The following is a 16,960-nucleotide window of genomic DNA, read 5'->3' as shown; positions in this document are numbered from 1 at the left end:
ACGGTGCTGTGTGTGTGTGCAGAACTGGAGGAGTCAGTGTCAGCTGAAGCACTCTCAGTGACAAAAACATGCGTGCTCTTGATATTAGGCTTTCTGAAGAAAATGTACAAATTCTACATAAACTTCATCAGCAGTGTAGAAACATTTTCTATGTTTCTGCTTTTTTGCAACCCTGTATTCAGTCGATGGCAACAATGTTCCTAATAGGTACCAAATGAAACCGTTAAATTTTACAATGAGACTATTCGTTGAAGGTCCAAATATAAACACAAGGAGGACTTGGCTGATTTATATAAGAATGTGCACCAAACCAGATTTCCGAGACTGTATGAACTTGCTGCAATGATATTATGTATGTTCACTCTGATGTATGTGAATTATTCTTTTCCGTTATGAAACTTTACTAAGACCAAATCCTGAAGTACCTTGTCAAATCACAACCTAACATGCAGTCTTCCATTACAAACTGCCCCTTGTCAAATCACAACCTAACATGAAATCTTCGATTACAAATTGCCCAGACATGATGTCTTAACACTGATAAACTAAAAGACAATAATAATAAATGTTATCTGCTTTATGTCCCACTAACTACTTTTACGGTTTTCGGAGACGCCGAGGTGCCGGATTTTAGTCCCGCAGGAGTTCTTTTACGTGCCAGTATATCTACCGACACGAGGCTGACGTATTTGAGCACCTTCAAATACCAGCGGACTGAGCCAGGATCGAACCTGCCAAGTTGGGGTCAGAAAGCCAGCGTCTCAACCGTCTGAGCCACTCAGCCCGGCAAACTAAGAGACAAACGAACAGAAAATGCAGGCAAGTGTCCATGAAATTGTTCTGTATGGCTCTCTCCTAAATTGCAGAGAAAATTGTATTATATTCCGTATTTTTTTTTTAATGTTCCAACATGGCTGTCCTTCAAAGAAACTAGAATTTTTGTATATTTTCTCGTAACATAGAAATTTGATCTTTTATAATGTGTGACCCTTTGTGTATTTCAAGCAGTCAGCATTAACATTATGATGTTGAACATGTCTGTTGTGTTACTGACAGCCGATCTCTTTCCTTTTTCTCCTGCATCGTTGCATCTTGTACACCTCATACTATTTCCTCTTCCCCTGAGGTTGCGAAAAAGCAGTGCAGTGCATCATGACATCACAAGCTGAACGTGTCTTTACCGGGAGCTTCAACAGCAGAGTGAATTGATATCACACAGGTGCTCCCTATCCTCCACCCAATTACAGCATAAGAGGTTAGGCTTCTCTATCACGAAGGGACCAAAGCAACAAACACTAGAAGTGTACCATGTTCTATCACAATATATGGCAGTTTTACCAATTTGTAATACAGCATCAATTAAATATTTCTAAATTAGACTATCAGGAAAGAAATCAGAAAACACTGCAGCAGTAATCCAATATTCTGAGACTTGCGTACATACCATATCAACTAGACTTTCAAATTCCTCCAAGCGTGTTAGCATATCTTCAATTGTTTCAACAACCGGACCAAACTATGAAATAGAAAGTGGAAAAATATGCATTAAACACTAACTTATTACTTTCAGGAGAAATTTTAGGCAGAACAAATGGCAGGAAAATTAGGACAATAAAGTGAAGTGAAGGCAATTATGTATAGAATTCTTTGACAATTATAAATTTAACACAACTCAAATAATATTCCAAGACGAGCTGCCAACATATCTCTGCAACCATTTAATTTCTTTAGACATCAGACACTGTGCGTGTGTGTGTGAGTGATGCGCACAAGTGATGTGAGTAGGACACGAACCCAAAATGTTTCAAATTTCTGTTTATGAGTATAACTTATGGGAATTCAAACCAAAAATGTAATATAAGGTGTCAGCAACAATAAATGTATAATTTTGTAGTTGTTGGGATTTTTGGTTTGCAAGTGGGAAGTAATAGTGTTTTTATTATTTTTTATTAATCATTTAACGTCGCACTAATAAGTTATATCTAAGCTTCTAGTGATGTAAGGATAGAAAAGGCTAGGTTGTGAAGGTAATGGCCATGGCCTTAATTGAGGTGAAGCTTCAGTAATTGCCTGGTGTGAAAATGGGAAGCCTTGGACAACAATCATCAGGGATTTGAACCCAACATCTCCTGAATGCAAGCTCACAGCCACACAAACCAAACTGCGTGGCCAACTTGTTTGGTGAGAAGTTTAGATATAAATGTATTTTCTTCAATGTTGAACTCCATTATGAAATGATGGTAGGAATTACCAGGAATTGCACAGATTTCACTAGTCTTAATATAGTAAATTAATTACCTTGCTACAATGCTTTCAACCACCTGAGAATGACCATCCACAGACATTAACATCTGTGCTGACATATTCTGGACTTACTGCAATGACACTCACGACAGTCAGCCAAACACCACTGACCTCTAAGGCCAAATAACTCAACAGTTTGGCAGAGAACTCTAACAACAAGCCATTTACAAAACTCCTTTCACCAATATTTCATGTTACTCTGCCAAAAGAGAATTTAAATTAAGGTAAATTGAGTGGCTGATACGAGTATTGCTTGAATGTTAAGAGGCTAAATGTAGTGGTCAACAGCACTACTATGGAAAGGAGAAGGCCCAACCTTTCAAGGAATAGACCTAAAAATTTCAGAGCATAAAAGTAAGACCATGAAAACTGATAAAGGTACTTCGGTATTCAAAACTATACTGAATTCTAGAAGGAAAGAGTAGACAGAAGTAAAAATAAAAAGACTCTCATCTTTGTGATTGTGGAAACATTGTCAGACTCAGTCTGGGTCTTTCTTGTGTTGTCTTCCCTCCTAACAGTTCTTAAGAGGTCAAATAAGGCAATACTCCTACTGCTGAGTCCAGCTCCATGGCTAAATGGTTAGTGTGCTGGCCTTTGATCACAGGGGTCCTGGGTTTGATACCTGGTAGGGTCAGGAATTTTACAATATAATTATTAAATTAATGTAGTAATGGTCCACCTTTCAATACTAAAATATACAATATTCTAAATGGCATGAATTAGGGACTAGAGACATCTAACAATTTGTCATCTAGTGGTTATTTACAGTGGTGTCCAATGACTTGCCTATGGCTAACACCACTCAAGTAGATTTGGTGATGAACTACGGGATCAACATTTACCAGTTCCCGTTTACAATTGAATTAGTAATGATTAGCAGTATTAGAACGAACAGTTCTGTGTATATTAATACATGAGAGTCTCGATGATGAGCATACTCATGATGTTCGAACCCAGTTATTTTCAAATTTACTCATAATTTCATCCCACTTTTTAATCTCAGCATTTGTTTTATGTCAATTGTGTGCACGTACATTTGTTCAGTTTTTAGATGTTTTACATTAAGGCTGAAGATGGGCACCCCCGGCTGAAACTAGTCCCTAATTCATGCAATTTAGAATATTGCATATTAAAGTATTAATTTAATAATTATATTGTAATTACAATTCAATACAGATCAGAACCATGAAGTTTATAACCTATGATCAGAAAATTTAACCATCATTGGTTAATTTCACTGGCACGGGGGCTGGGTGTGTGTGTTGCCTTCATCATTATTTCGTCCTCATCGCGATGCGCAGGTCGCCTACGGGTGTCAAATCAAAGGACCTGGAGTGCCGAACATGTCCTTGGACACTCCCAGCACTAAAAGCCATACGCCATTTCATTGTTCTTTTCCTACTGCTGAAGAAAGATTTGTACATAACCTTCATAAGTCGAAACTGAAGAAAAATCACTTCCACTATAACAAAAAAAAAAAAAAAACATACAGAACCTTCACACATATTTCACAATTAAGAGTATTCGACATCATTTGCTGCTGCTTCATGAAAGTACTTGCAACAGCATGTTACACAGCATGGTGGAGTTTTACTATCCAGCCCTCAAGATTAATACCTGCAGGCACCATTTGAAGTGCATGCATCTCGCCAGGGCATGGCAGTCATCTGTTTTTCTTTTCTTTTGGACGATATGACAGTGCGCTACACAAGGCTCACTTACGAGGTAGGGAGACTGGTCTGGATTGATTAGCTCCGGCTAGTGACAAAACCATTGGGCTAGATTTGTTAGGTCCGGCTAGTGGCAAGACCATTGGGCTAGATTTGTTAGGTCCGGCTAGTGGCAAGACCATTGGGCTGGAGGCAAGCAAAAAGCATCCCACAGGGTGACGGCAGCACATACTCATTTTTCGATATTGGTAAAAAAAAAAAAAGGTCAATTAATGAAGTATCCACTGGGGAAACAGCAGCGCATTCTACATTCGACATTTTCCAAAACATCAATGTAGGTTTATACACCTTCTTACTTAGGATTTTTCTTCTGCATGAGTTGGTAGCAAAGTTTGCGTGTGTTGATTTATGAGAATGACATCATTTCCCATTATATCACAGCCAAGGGCAGTGGTTGTAGCTGCTGAGATAAATGAACTTACAGACAATGGAACATGCATCATTATATTATGTTATAAAAATAAATGTACTTCTGAGGGTGGGTAATCGTATTGGACACATCCCTCCCCTCAGCTTAGGTACTACAGCATTCTCTTATTGTTTAATGAGGGTTTGTTTTAGAGGTAAAATCTCTGTCAATTCTCACTAAAGATAGGCATGTGGGCTACAAGAGCTAACAATCAAACTTCATGGACAAGAGTACTTAACACATACTACTTCCGTTAGCTTCATGAAAGCTAGTTGCTTTACGTCGCACCGACACAGATAGGTCTTATGGCGACGATGAGACAAGGAAGGGCTAGGAGTGGGAAGGAAGCGGCCGTGGCCTTAATTAAAGTACAGCCCCAGCATTTGCCTGGTGTGAAAATGGGAAACCACGGAAAACCATTTTCAGGGCTGCCGACAGTGGGGTTCGAACCTACTATCTCCCAAATACCGGATACTGGCCGCACTTAAGCGACTGCAGCTATCGACCTCGGTACTTCATGAAAGGGAGGCAAGATTTAACTATGCGCTACCCAACATAAACACCAGCAGTCACCACTTGTGGCAATGCAGGCAATGAGGCATGGTGTGACTCTCTTTTGTTAGTTTCTCTGTACAAAGCTGCCAACTTAGGAGAACCTAAGAACTATGGACAACACCACTGGTCTACACTGTTAGGTCAGGTTAGTGACAAAAGCATTCAATAGTGGCAAAAAGCTAAATTAATGAAAGGTTAGGTCTGGCTAGTGAGAAAACTGCAGAACTTCTGTACCCGGTGTGCAAAAGTGAGATTAGAGATCCAAAATTACGCAACTTGGACGACGTCATGTAACACTCAGCAGGCTTGCTAACTTATACATTCTTAGTGACGAGACAATTGCGCTGGATATGTTAGGTCCGGGGAGTGACAAGACCGTTGGGCTGGATGAGTTAGGTCCGGGGAGTGATAAAACCATTTGTCTGGATTGGTTAGGTCTAGCTAGTGACTAGACCATTGGCCTGGGGGCAAGCAAAGGGGGTCTGCGAGCATAAGCCCCCAGGTTAGAGACCCAAAGCGGCCCTCAGGCGTCTGGTATCATGCGTGATGCCATCATTGGTCTAGATAAGCTACGGTAGGTTAGGGACAAAACCATTGGTCTCGATAAGTTAGTGTAGGTTAATGACAAAACCATTGGTCTGGTAGTGACAAAACCATTGGACTGGTTCGGTTAGGGTAGGTTAGTGACAAAACCTATTTGCATTACGTCGCACCGACACAGATAGGTCTTAGGGCGACAATGGGACAGGAAAGGCCTAGGAATAGGAAGGAAGTGGCCGTGGCCTGAATTAAGGTACAGCCCCAGCATTTGCCTGGTGTGAAAATGGGAAACTACGGAAAACCATCTTCACAGCTGCCGACACTGGAGTTCGAACCCACTATCTCCCGGATGCGAGCTCAATGACAAAACCATTGGTCTGGACAGGGTAGGGTAGATTAGTGATAAAAGCATTGGTCTGGATATGTTAGACAAAAATTACAAGAAGTGACAGTGAAAGTGGTGGTTCTCTTACTTTTAGCAAATATGGCAGCCCTGTACTTGCACACGATGTGCAAGCTCTATCGGGGACAATACGAAGATTGGCCAGCGAATTGGAACACAGCACATGGTCGCATTCAGCTGATTTACAAAGTCTCTGTTTTTTTTTTTTTTTTTGCTAGGGGCTTTACGTCGCACCAACACAGATAGGTCTTATGGCGACGATGGGATAGGAAAGGCCTAGGAGTTGGAAGGAAGCGGCCGTAGCCTTAATTAAGGTACAGCCCCAGCATTTGCCTGGTGTGAAAATGGGAAACCACGGAAAACCATTTTCAGGGTTGCCGATAGTGGGATTCGAACCTACTATCTCCCGGATGCAAGCTCACAGCCGCGCGCCTCTACACGCTCGGCCAACTCGCCCGGTAGTCTCTGTTTTAATTCTTCTGTATAAGTAAGAATACTTCTAGGTGTGGGATTGAGGGATTGTGGGTTTCTGGCAAGCATAAAGGAAGGACCTCTCAGTTCTGGTACTTAACGTATTCTTGCACATCATTTTTATATGATTTTTATCATCCCTAAAACTGCATCCCGGGTACGGAAGCAGTACACAGCCTAGAATTTCCAAGGGAGACAGCAGCTCATTCTGTGTTCAATCAATAGTGGTGAAAATGTGAATTAATGAAGTGTGTTAGACAGTAACAAAGCCACTGGTCTGGATTTGTTAGGTCCAGGCTAGTGATAAAACAATTGGTCTGGATAGGTAGGACCTCGAGACTGTTCTTATTCTGCATGGTTTGGTAACACAAGGCATTTCTGTTAGTGCATGCTACATTTGACTATTAGGTTATAAAGGTCACGTGTTGGGAAGTCATTTCAATAACCAGTGTGGCTGCAGTGTTTGCAGTTGTAACTAATACAGGTTAGGACTGAGAAGGAAGCAGTCATAGTGAATACATTGGATAGGCTACTAACCCACCAACAGGGAAACCATGGATAACTAACTATAAGGCAAGAGTGTGATTCTAATCCACATCTTATCTCAACTGTGTTCCACTGGTTTTGAACACCATGTTTAAGACCACTGAATAAGTCTTATGGCTGTAGCACAGCCAGAGAGTCAAATGAAAGACAAGCACGTGAAAAGCTACAATGCTAACACCCACACAAGCACCTATCAATATAAGAATAAAGTTGAGTGGTTCCATCTTGAGTCACTTTAACTTCTGATAGCTATCCTGAATATGTTTAGTTACAAGGCATTTGAAAATTGTAATATACCAAAATACTTGAACATATCTACCCTGCCAGACTTGTATTTGGAACTGTAGATGTTGAGAAAGGAACAGGATGAAGGAAGGCCCTCTTAGTACAATAATATTATAATTTATTTTCTTTATTTTCTAGTAATGGTAGTTTGCTCTTCAAATTTACAGACGAAAATAAATTATGGTTTCAAAATACTCGCATCACTGGCCTGATATAACAGGCAGACTCCTTGTACATAATGTGGGGGGGAGGGGGTTATTGTGAACTATTTAGAAGACTCTTTTATTTGTATTTCGCAACTAAATTACCTACAACGCGATTTTGAAACATTCGAAGAAGACCATGAAAGTTCACACAAACGTTACAATATTCCACTAAACCTTCCATAGTTCACATTCAATCCCCTAACCTGAACAGTCTGTTTCACATCACAGAGATTTGAAAAGGTGTACTTTTCATTTAAATTTATAGAAAATAAATAAGGTACAAGTTCGTAACTTTCTTTACTTGACGTGAACATATACACACAACCTACCTCCTTAGTTACGTCAATTTTGAAATACGAAGAATAATCATTGGCAGATTCCTCAATCATATTGAAGATCTTAACTTAACGACTGATATTATACGCACAGTAAATTTTATAGCGGAATATAAGGCATTACTTAAAAATTCTTTCCCTTCAACAAGTTTTCCTGTTTGCCGGATTCTCCAAGAATAAAGGGAATGTAAGATGAACATTTTCGGTCCCTTATTTATTCACTGGGGTCCAGTATACAGAGTCACGGCTGAATGGGTCCCTCGCTGCGCTCCCGGAGATAGCAAGAGCGACGCATCAAGCTAGCCGTGATTGAGTAAAGTGAAGTTATAGGGTTGTACTAATACACTACCGATAGATGTCTCACGAGTAGTACCGAGATTTGCGCTTGTCGATTTCCATTTGTTTTAATCAGTGGCAGCTCCTGGCTGTAAAGTATGGTCGTTCGGTTTCGAGCGACAGATTTAGGAAATTCTGTCTTTCTTTCTTAATCTGCTTACCCTCCAGGATTGGTTTTTCCCTCGGACTCAGCGAGGGATTCCACCTCTACCGCCTCAAGGCGTGACCACCGATAGAGAAGGCCGCAGCATAGGGGCGTGACGTCATCACAGGTGAATACACGGATACCATTCTCCCGTTTGGCAACATGAAGTTGGTATAAAGCTATTAATAAAAAGCGTTGCACTTGCACACGTTGTTAATTGTGTTATGTCTTAATTTAGAATGTAGCAGCTAACTAAACCTCACAAAGTTATTTTCTAAATATCGTCTGCAAAGAATATAAATAAAACATGATTTCCAGTATATATTCAAGATTTCTTACGCAAAATAATGCAGGCTAAACGTAAGCAGTAAGTTATGTCCACAATAAATATATAAATGATAACTGAAAATAAAACACGTTCTCTTGATTATCTAATACATTCATAATAGTTGTTAGATATTGTCGATCCATCATAACTGAAGGAAGTATTGAATATGAGACAGTTTGTTGATTAATCAAACTGTATTCAGTTCACAAACGAGTCATTTATGGTTTACTTACCACTACAAATCACTTAAGTAGAAGGTCCTTTGTACGTTCCAAAAATTTGAATACATACAGTACAATACCTATAGGAATATTCACCCTGCGAGGAATTTACACACTGTACATAGTTTAATTTCAGAAGAATGTCAACAAAAAGAGATATTCTGTACCAGTATGGTAGCTATAGAATACGTTGTGCATTTAATACTCGTATAAACCGAGTATCCTAAGTACAGCATTGCGCACTGGGTACTTCAACAAATTCCTGCAAGACTCGCTTCTTCAAGGATTACTAATTTGGGAAGATGGGTCTTGTAGATGGTCATAAGTAAGTACACTGAATAACAGTTACAGTTTATAATAAATACTGTCACTTTATTACAGGGAAATTATACAATTATGTCAAGCAAATTGTTATTTTCTCGAAATAAATTTCACATAATGGTCATAAAGAATTCAATCTAAGACTTCCAAGCGCCTGTTTCTTCGTCATACACACTTGTTTCCTGATAATGTCATGGGATGTAAAATGAAGCTCAGAGACCTGAAAGTGGTAAAAAAAAATGGAGATAATCTACTTACATCTTTTCCAATAGGAACAGATACAAATATAACATGTATGTAACACTTTCTTGACCATTGGGATTAAAAAATATAAAATATAAAAAATATAAATATAAGTCCCAAGGCCATGAAAATGCATTCACATTTTATTGACAGAGTACAGATGGCATTTGAACGTTGAGACTTGCATTATACTTGTGATTGCTGGTCTATAGGTGGCAGTTAAATGGTTATAACTGAGCTGTGGTATATAGCTGACTAGGGATAAAGTGTAACCAATTCTAAATTTTTATTAGCTTCCGTGAGAGTATAAAGAATCATATGAAATTATATTTTGGAAACATGCATATTTAGGAATATATTTCTATTACTGGACAGGCCTTATAATTCATAATATCATAAATATTCACATATTTCTAAGTGGGACAAGTCCCGGTGGGCAGCTAGTGACACTAGTGCCAAATTCCATGTATTAGTGTTATTAAAGGGCAGTATTAATTATGCACGTTGTACTAGTTGCAATTCGTGTGCAATATTGAAAATGTTTAGGCCCAAGGCAAGAGGATTAACTGAAGCTATATGAGTAGGTGAAGGAAATGTAATGGATATAGAAGACAGTGACAATGAAGAAACAGCTGATGATTTTACCAGAGTATTTGATACAGAATTGTAAGCTGCTGACTGCAAGTACTTTTTTTTCTCCGTCAATAGCCTAATATTTTTGCTGTAATACAAATATACAATAATACTGGAACAGACTTTTGCTCAAGTATAGTTTTAATTAATTTTGTATTAGTCTCATAATATGTTAGAGAACAGCTACCAGTATTTATTTATTTATTTATTTATTTATTTATTTATTTATTTATTTATTTATTTATTTATTTATTTATTTATTTATTTATTTATTTATTTATTTACACTGACTGATAGTGACAATGCAACACCAAGGAGGAGTGGTTCGAAAGGGATGAAAGTTGGGGAAAAAACAGAGACGGCACGGATGAATAATTGATGTTTATTTCAAACCGATATGCAGGTTACACAATGCGCACGGCATCGACTCAGTAGGATGTAGGACCACCGCGAGTGGCGATGCACGCAGAAACACGTCGAGGTACAGAGTCAATAAGAGTGCGGATGGTGTCCTGAGGGATGGTTCTCCATTCTCTGTCAACCATTTGCCACAGTTGGTCGTCCGTACGAGGCTGGGGCAGAGTTTGCAAACGGCGTCCAATGAGATCCCACACGTGTTCGATTGGTGAGAGATCCGGAGAGTACGCTGGCCACGGAAGCATCTGTACACCTCGTAGAGCCTGTTGGGAGATGCGAGCAGTGTGTGGCCGGGCATTATCCTGCTGAAACAGAGCATTGGGCAGCCCCTGAAGGTACGGGTGTGCCACCGGCCGCAGCACATGCTGCACGTAGCGGTGGGCATTTAACGTGCCTTGAATACGCACTAGAGGTGACGTGGAATCATACGCAATAGCGCCCCAAACCATGATGCCGCGTTGTCTAGCGGTAGGGCGCTCCACAGTTACTGCCGGATTTGACCTTTCTCCACGCCGACGCCACACTCGTCTGCGGTGACTATCACTGACAGAACAGAAGCGTGACTCATCGGAGAACACGACGTTCCGCCATTCCCTCATCCAAGTCGCTCTAGCCCGGCACCATGCCAGGCGTGCACGTCTATGCTGTAATAATAATAATAATAATAATAATCGTATGGCCTCAGCTACCGTGTGCAGACATTTCAATTTGACGCCATCTGGCTGTCTGCTCGTCAATTTCGACGTTCCGTTTTACTCTAGGCCCCCACTAGATGGCAGACCGAGTAAACCGAAACTCTCTTGGGCGTCTATGGCTGAGATTTAATGAATTTTGTCGGGTAAACACCAAATGTGTCACCAGAGATCTTTTACATGCCGACATCGTACGACATGGAGTGTCGAATGGACTTTTTTCCGCCCTTCAAAAATCCGACTACCTCTGCCGGGTTTGAACCCGCTATCTTGGGATCCGGAGGCCGACACTCTACCGCTGATCCACAGAGGCAGCTGTCTATGCTGTGGAGTCAATGGTAGTCTTCTGAGCGGACGCCGGGAGTGCAGGCCTCCTTCAACCAATCGACGGGAAATTGTTCTGGTCGATATTGGAACAGCCAGGGTGTCTTGCACATGCTGAAGAATGGCGGTTGACGTGGCGTGCGGGGCTGCCACCGCTTGGCGGCGGATGCGCCGATCCTCGCGTGCTGACGTCACTCGGGCTGCGCCTGGACCCCTCGCACGTGCCACATGTCCCTGCGCCAACCATCTTCGCCACAGGCGCTGCACCGTGGACACATCCCTATGGGTATCGGCTGCGATTTGACGAAGCGACCAACCTGCCTTTCTCAGCCCGATCACCATACCCCTCGTAAAGTCGTCTGTCTGCTGGAAATGCCTCCGTTGACGGCGGCCTGGCATTCTTAGCTATACACGTGTCCTGTGGCACACGACAACACGTTCTACAATGACTGTCGGTTGAGAAATCACGGTACGAAGTGGGCCATTCGCCAACGCCGTGTCCCATTTATCGTTCGCTACGTGCACAGCACAGCGGCGCATTTCACATCATGAGCATACCTCAGTGACGTCAGTCTACCCTGCAATTGGCATAAAGTTCTGACCACTCCTTCTTGGTGTTGCATTTGCTCTGTCAGTCAGTGTATTTATTATTTAGGTTAATAGGCAAATACACAGTGATGTCTGAATGGTCCTATTCCCGAGTTAGCTTACTCTTCAGTTAAGTGTTAGGCCTAATCATCATAAAATATTACAGCTACTGGAATGGTTCGAAACCTATTATAAACAGAATATTTGTTTATTTTTTAGGTATTAATCCTAATAATGGTGATGACTAGTCCTAACCATCACAAAATATTGCAGCTACTAGAATAGTTTGAAGGTTATTATAAACAGAATATTTGTTTAATTTTTAGGTGCTAATCCTGATAATGGTGATGGCTATGAACATGATGATTAACTGCGCAATGATTTTGAAACAAATGCTGTAATGACAAGAAAAACTGCTTTACCCTGTCCCATGAAATAGACTTAAGTTAGCATGACAGGGCACATGTTTTGACAGGTATTTCAGCTTGTTATACTTTTCAGCAGGAAATGTGCCCTGTGACATGAAGTAGACCTAAGTTAGCATGACAGGGCACATATTTTGACAGGTATTTCAACATTTTTAACTTTTCAGTTGTAAATGTACCCTGTGACATGATGTAGACAAAATTTAGCGTGACATGGCACATATTTTGACAGGTATTTCAACTTATTGTGTTTTTAAGTTATAAATGTTTGGTAATTCGTTATTTTATAGTTCACCACAATAAATATTTGTTTCCTTATTTGAACAACTAATGTAAATCACATCTCAACATGCGCTTCTAAGTTTTAGTCAATACTGAGTTATGAAGAGCATTGACTCCCCAACAGGACTCATGACTCCACTGCTGTTTTTGTTACCATACATTATTTTCTTTCTGTAAATTACTTACAGTGTATTAACATTACATTTAACATTATTCAACATTGTTCAACAAAGGCTTAGTTGAGTTTCCAATATAAGGAAAACAATACAGGAAGGCCAAGTTTATCTTTAAATGAAGGTCCATTGATGAGTTTGTTATGTACCGGTATCAATTTTGTATACAGCATATATGTAAGGGGGTATGAGAAAAATTATATTGATTTGTATTAAGTTAATATCCTGATGAACAATTACTGTAAAATAGTGAACAGTGAAAGGTCTTTAAGAACAAGAAATAAGAGAAAATTGAGTACTCTTCCAACAAAATCAGCTCATGTGACATGAGAAAAAATCCATATTGTCACTTGAAGTTCAATAAAGCACAGTAAATGCTTGTAATGGTACCGGTAGATATTATTTTGTTATGAAATCACCATGTTTTGTACGTCCCACACCGGCTTAATAAACTACATGAACTACCGGTAATACATCCTTCGAAGGATCAATGATAATTTCACTCAAATAGATCATAATGTAAAATAGGCCTACCATAACCTATCAGAATCCAAGTTAGCAATACCGTAAGTTATTAGGTTTGTTTCATAATGGTATACTTGTTGCTATCCCTATGGCCATGCTTATCTTATGTAACCAGAAACAAGGCTAACACATTTGGGTATATTAAATTTATTTTATAATGATCACTTTCCTAACTAGAGAATTGCCAAAGTAATAACAGGCTTGGTTACGTATACAGTAAATCTACAGATATGAGGGATAGGCCAACAAAATAAAATTATTTTATAATAGCTTTAGAAGTACCGGTACTGTACGTAAACATTTATTCAGGAATCTGGAGAATGAAGATTTAGGTAAGAACTCAATGTTAAACTAAGATGTTCTCTATCGGTAGTTGCTTTAAGGTTAGAGGGCAGAGAAAGTGATGATTTCCGTCGTATATTTCTAAAGCATAGAAATATTCCTCAACAAGTTGGTCCAATTTGTACAACGTTTCTTTAGACTTACCTTGCTGGCGGAAAATCTCGTTTAATTGCACCTATCCACTTCTGTAGTAACTCTGGTTCCTTTGAGAAGTTGTAGACCGTTACTTTCTGGTCATTTCTGTAATTTCCATTACATCTGGACACCGAGCAGCAGTGTGGCATGTTTGAGTTGATTTATATTACGCAACTCGTTTACAGAATTGACAAAAAACGCAAATATCACGTGTAAATGCAGTGTAACTCAGCACAACTTTGTCACCACCATTACATTCCCTACATACAGAAAACCCAAGATTCCTCGCGCACGGTGGTGATAGTGTCACCACTCATGATGTTGTCACTCACAGCTCGCCAGGCAGTGATGAGGCCTTCTCTATCGGTGGTCACGCTCAAGGACAATGTCCTGGAGCTTCAGACTCTGGGTCGGGGATACAACTGGGGAGGATGACCAGTACCTCGCCCAGGCGGCCTCACATGCTATGCTGAAAAGGGCATTGGTGAGGGATGGGAAGATTGGAAGGGATAGACAAGGAAGAGGGAAGGAAGCGGCCGTGGCTTTAAGTTAGGTACCATCCGGCATTTGGAGGAGAAGTGGTAAACAACGGAAAACCACTTCCAGGATGGCTGGGGTGGGAATCGAGCCCACCTCTACTCAGTTGATCTTCCGAGGCTGAGTGGACCCCGTTCCAGCCCTCGTACCACTTTTCAAATTTCGTGGCAGAACCGGGGTGGCAGCTAATCACACTAACTACTACACCACAGAGGAGGACAAGATTTAGTAACTACGTGTTGTTTTTGGTTGTTTTATACTCGTACATCGTACCTGTGACCGGCGGAGGGTCCAACACGTGACCACGATTTATTGAATTTAATGTTTCGTCATCACCACGTAAAGCTAGTTCTTGCTTACTTAAATAGGGCACTGCATCAATTACCAACTGAAGGAAAAGCCTATTTAAATGTACATTTTCACTGAACTGTACAATTACAATATACAGTCTGGCATTTTCCTTCAGGACATCAGAGATCGTATTTTAGTTTGTTTCCAATGTCTTGAAATCTAGCTGCCGTATTTTATGTTCTGCAGAGTCTGAGTGCTTATGTAAAGAACGTGTTATGTTCAAAAGGGCTGAAAATCCTTCTTTATTCCAAACGTTATTTTTATAGATAAAAGGCAAGGAGGCCCAACAAAACAACTTCTGTAGAGCTGGAGAGGAGCACAACCATGGAAATTCCTTAAACCACGATCCTTTGAAACTAAGATTGTAAGATTTACCGGAATGTTTCACTTCTTTTGTAGCACAAATTTGCAGTGATTCAGTAGGGCGATCTTCGTTTCTCCAACGTGAAAATGGTGTTTATAATAAAATGCACACTATGTCATAAATAGGATACATATTTAAATAAAACAGCACAACACTACGAATGAACCACGATGCGTGAGTACTGGTACTTCACACAGGATGACGCAGGAAGACGAAACATTCCGCTCTTCCGACAACTTCATTTGCACATTCCGCTATGTGGAAAGTACGTGGGTGACGTCACGGTTGTCATGGCAACCGCCAAGGCCAAGCGCTAGGAGGGAGCACTTGGGAGGTAGAGGCAGCTGCGGAATCTCACGTCTTCACTCAGTCTCACGCGCCGTACTGTGGCCGACAGCCGGCGCTTTCGTGAGTTCCCCTGGTTCTCATCAGGTGATGAAGTGCTCCAAACGCCGTACAATAAAACATTTTCTTTCCGTAAAACCAACAAATGTCATAAGAAAAATAAATTTAAGTAATTCATTATGGTAAAAATAAGTGAAGTGGCACTTCACCTGAAAAGCCGCCCCTGGTTTATATGTATTTTTAAAGGAAGTTACCTAGTTAAATGATGAAGTTAAAGATTTAATATAACGTTACGACAACAAAAATAACCAGAAAATTGTGATGCCTGACTGTTGCTGTGTCCCAATGTCCCAAAATCAAGGTGGACCGTATTCATACCACCAATTTCCTAAGCAGGAACTTTTCCGTAAAAAAATGGTTGAAAGCGATTCGTAGGCAGGACCTACGAAATAAAAATGTGATTCCTAAAATCAAGGTCTGCTCGAAACATTTTACAGTTGAAGATTATGTGATTACTGACACTGGTAAGTAAGCCAATTAGTACTAATTATGAAATAATTTTATAATAAGGTAGTGACATTCTGAAAAGTTAATATGAACTGTTTCAAAAAAATTTTAGGCGAAGGACGATGACTTAAGGAGAACGCTGTATCTTCGATATCTTCATGGTGTGGCACCAGTACTTTGGAGATAACTTCGAGAGCAAGAAGCTATAGAAGTAGGAAAACAGCCATAACACCGTCCGCGGTACGGTACCCCGAATCACACAGTGACCTATAGTTTGACACTGGAGCACCATCAATTTCAGATTTCCTGAACACGAGATAATTCATTAATTCCAAATCTGAAATCTTTATATTTGTCTTATGGTACGAAACAAGATCCTGAAACTCGTGTGCTGCAGGGAAATGAATTTCAGTCGTACTGGATGTAGCCCCAGGCACAGCTGTTACACCAATATCGTGCCTTATATATCAATCAATCAATACTGATCTACATTTAGGGCAGTCACCCAGGTGGAAGATTCCCTATCTGTTGTTTTCCTAGGCTTTTCTTAAATACTTTCAAAGTAATTGGAAGTTTATTGAACATCTTCCTTGGTAAGTTATTCCAATCCCTAACTCCCTTTCCTATAAATGAATATTTGCCCCAATTTGTCCTCTTGAATTCCAACTTTATCTTCATATTTTGATCTTTCCTATTTTTAAAGACGCCACTCAAACTTATTCGTCTACTAATGTCATTCCACGCCATCTCTCCACTCACAGCTCGGAACATACCACTTAGTCGGGCAGCTCGTATTCTTTCTCAAAATTCTTCCCAGCCCAAACTTTGCAACATTTTTTGTAACGCTACTCTTTTGTCGGAAATCACCCAGAACAAATCGAGCTGCTTTTCTTTGGATTTTTTCCAGTTCTTGAATCAGGTAATCCTAGTGAGGGTCCC

The 16,960-nt window shown here is 40.2% G+C and overlaps 1 protein-coding gene across 4 annotated transcripts in view; it reads right to left on the bottom strand.

The window, feature by feature from the left end:
* The window catches only part of Blos4 (biogenesis of lysosome-related organelles complex 1 subunit 4), a 147,259-nt gene extending 139,273 nt beyond the window's left edge, over positions 1–7,986 (bottom strand). For 3 of the 4 annotated variants that reach the window (XM_067140487.2, XM_067140488.2, XM_067140490.2), the window contains exons 1-2: positions 7,782–7,986; positions 1,445–1,516 (exon numbers count right to left, since the gene is read on the bottom strand). In XM_067140487.2, the coding sequence (XP_066996588.1) occupies positions 1,445–1,516; positions 7,782–7,841 (132 nt within the window). In that variant the 5' untranslated portion in view covers positions 7,842–7,986. The remainder of the gene's footprint in view (positions 1–1,444; positions 1,517–7,781) is intronic. The other variant, XM_067140489.2, reaches the window with a different exon arrangement.
* Positions 7,987–16,960: the final 8,974 nt, after the last annotated feature.

The sequence above is a fragment of the Anabrus simplex genome, chromosome 2 (genome assembly GCF_040414725.1).
Source record: "Anabrus simplex isolate iqAnaSimp1 chromosome 2, ASM4041472v1, whole genome shotgun sequence".
Classification (NCBI taxonomy): Eukaryota; Metazoa; Arthropoda; class Insecta; order Orthoptera; family Tettigoniidae; genus Anabrus; species Anabrus simplex.
This window is presented reverse-complemented; position numbering and strand designations above follow the sequence as displayed.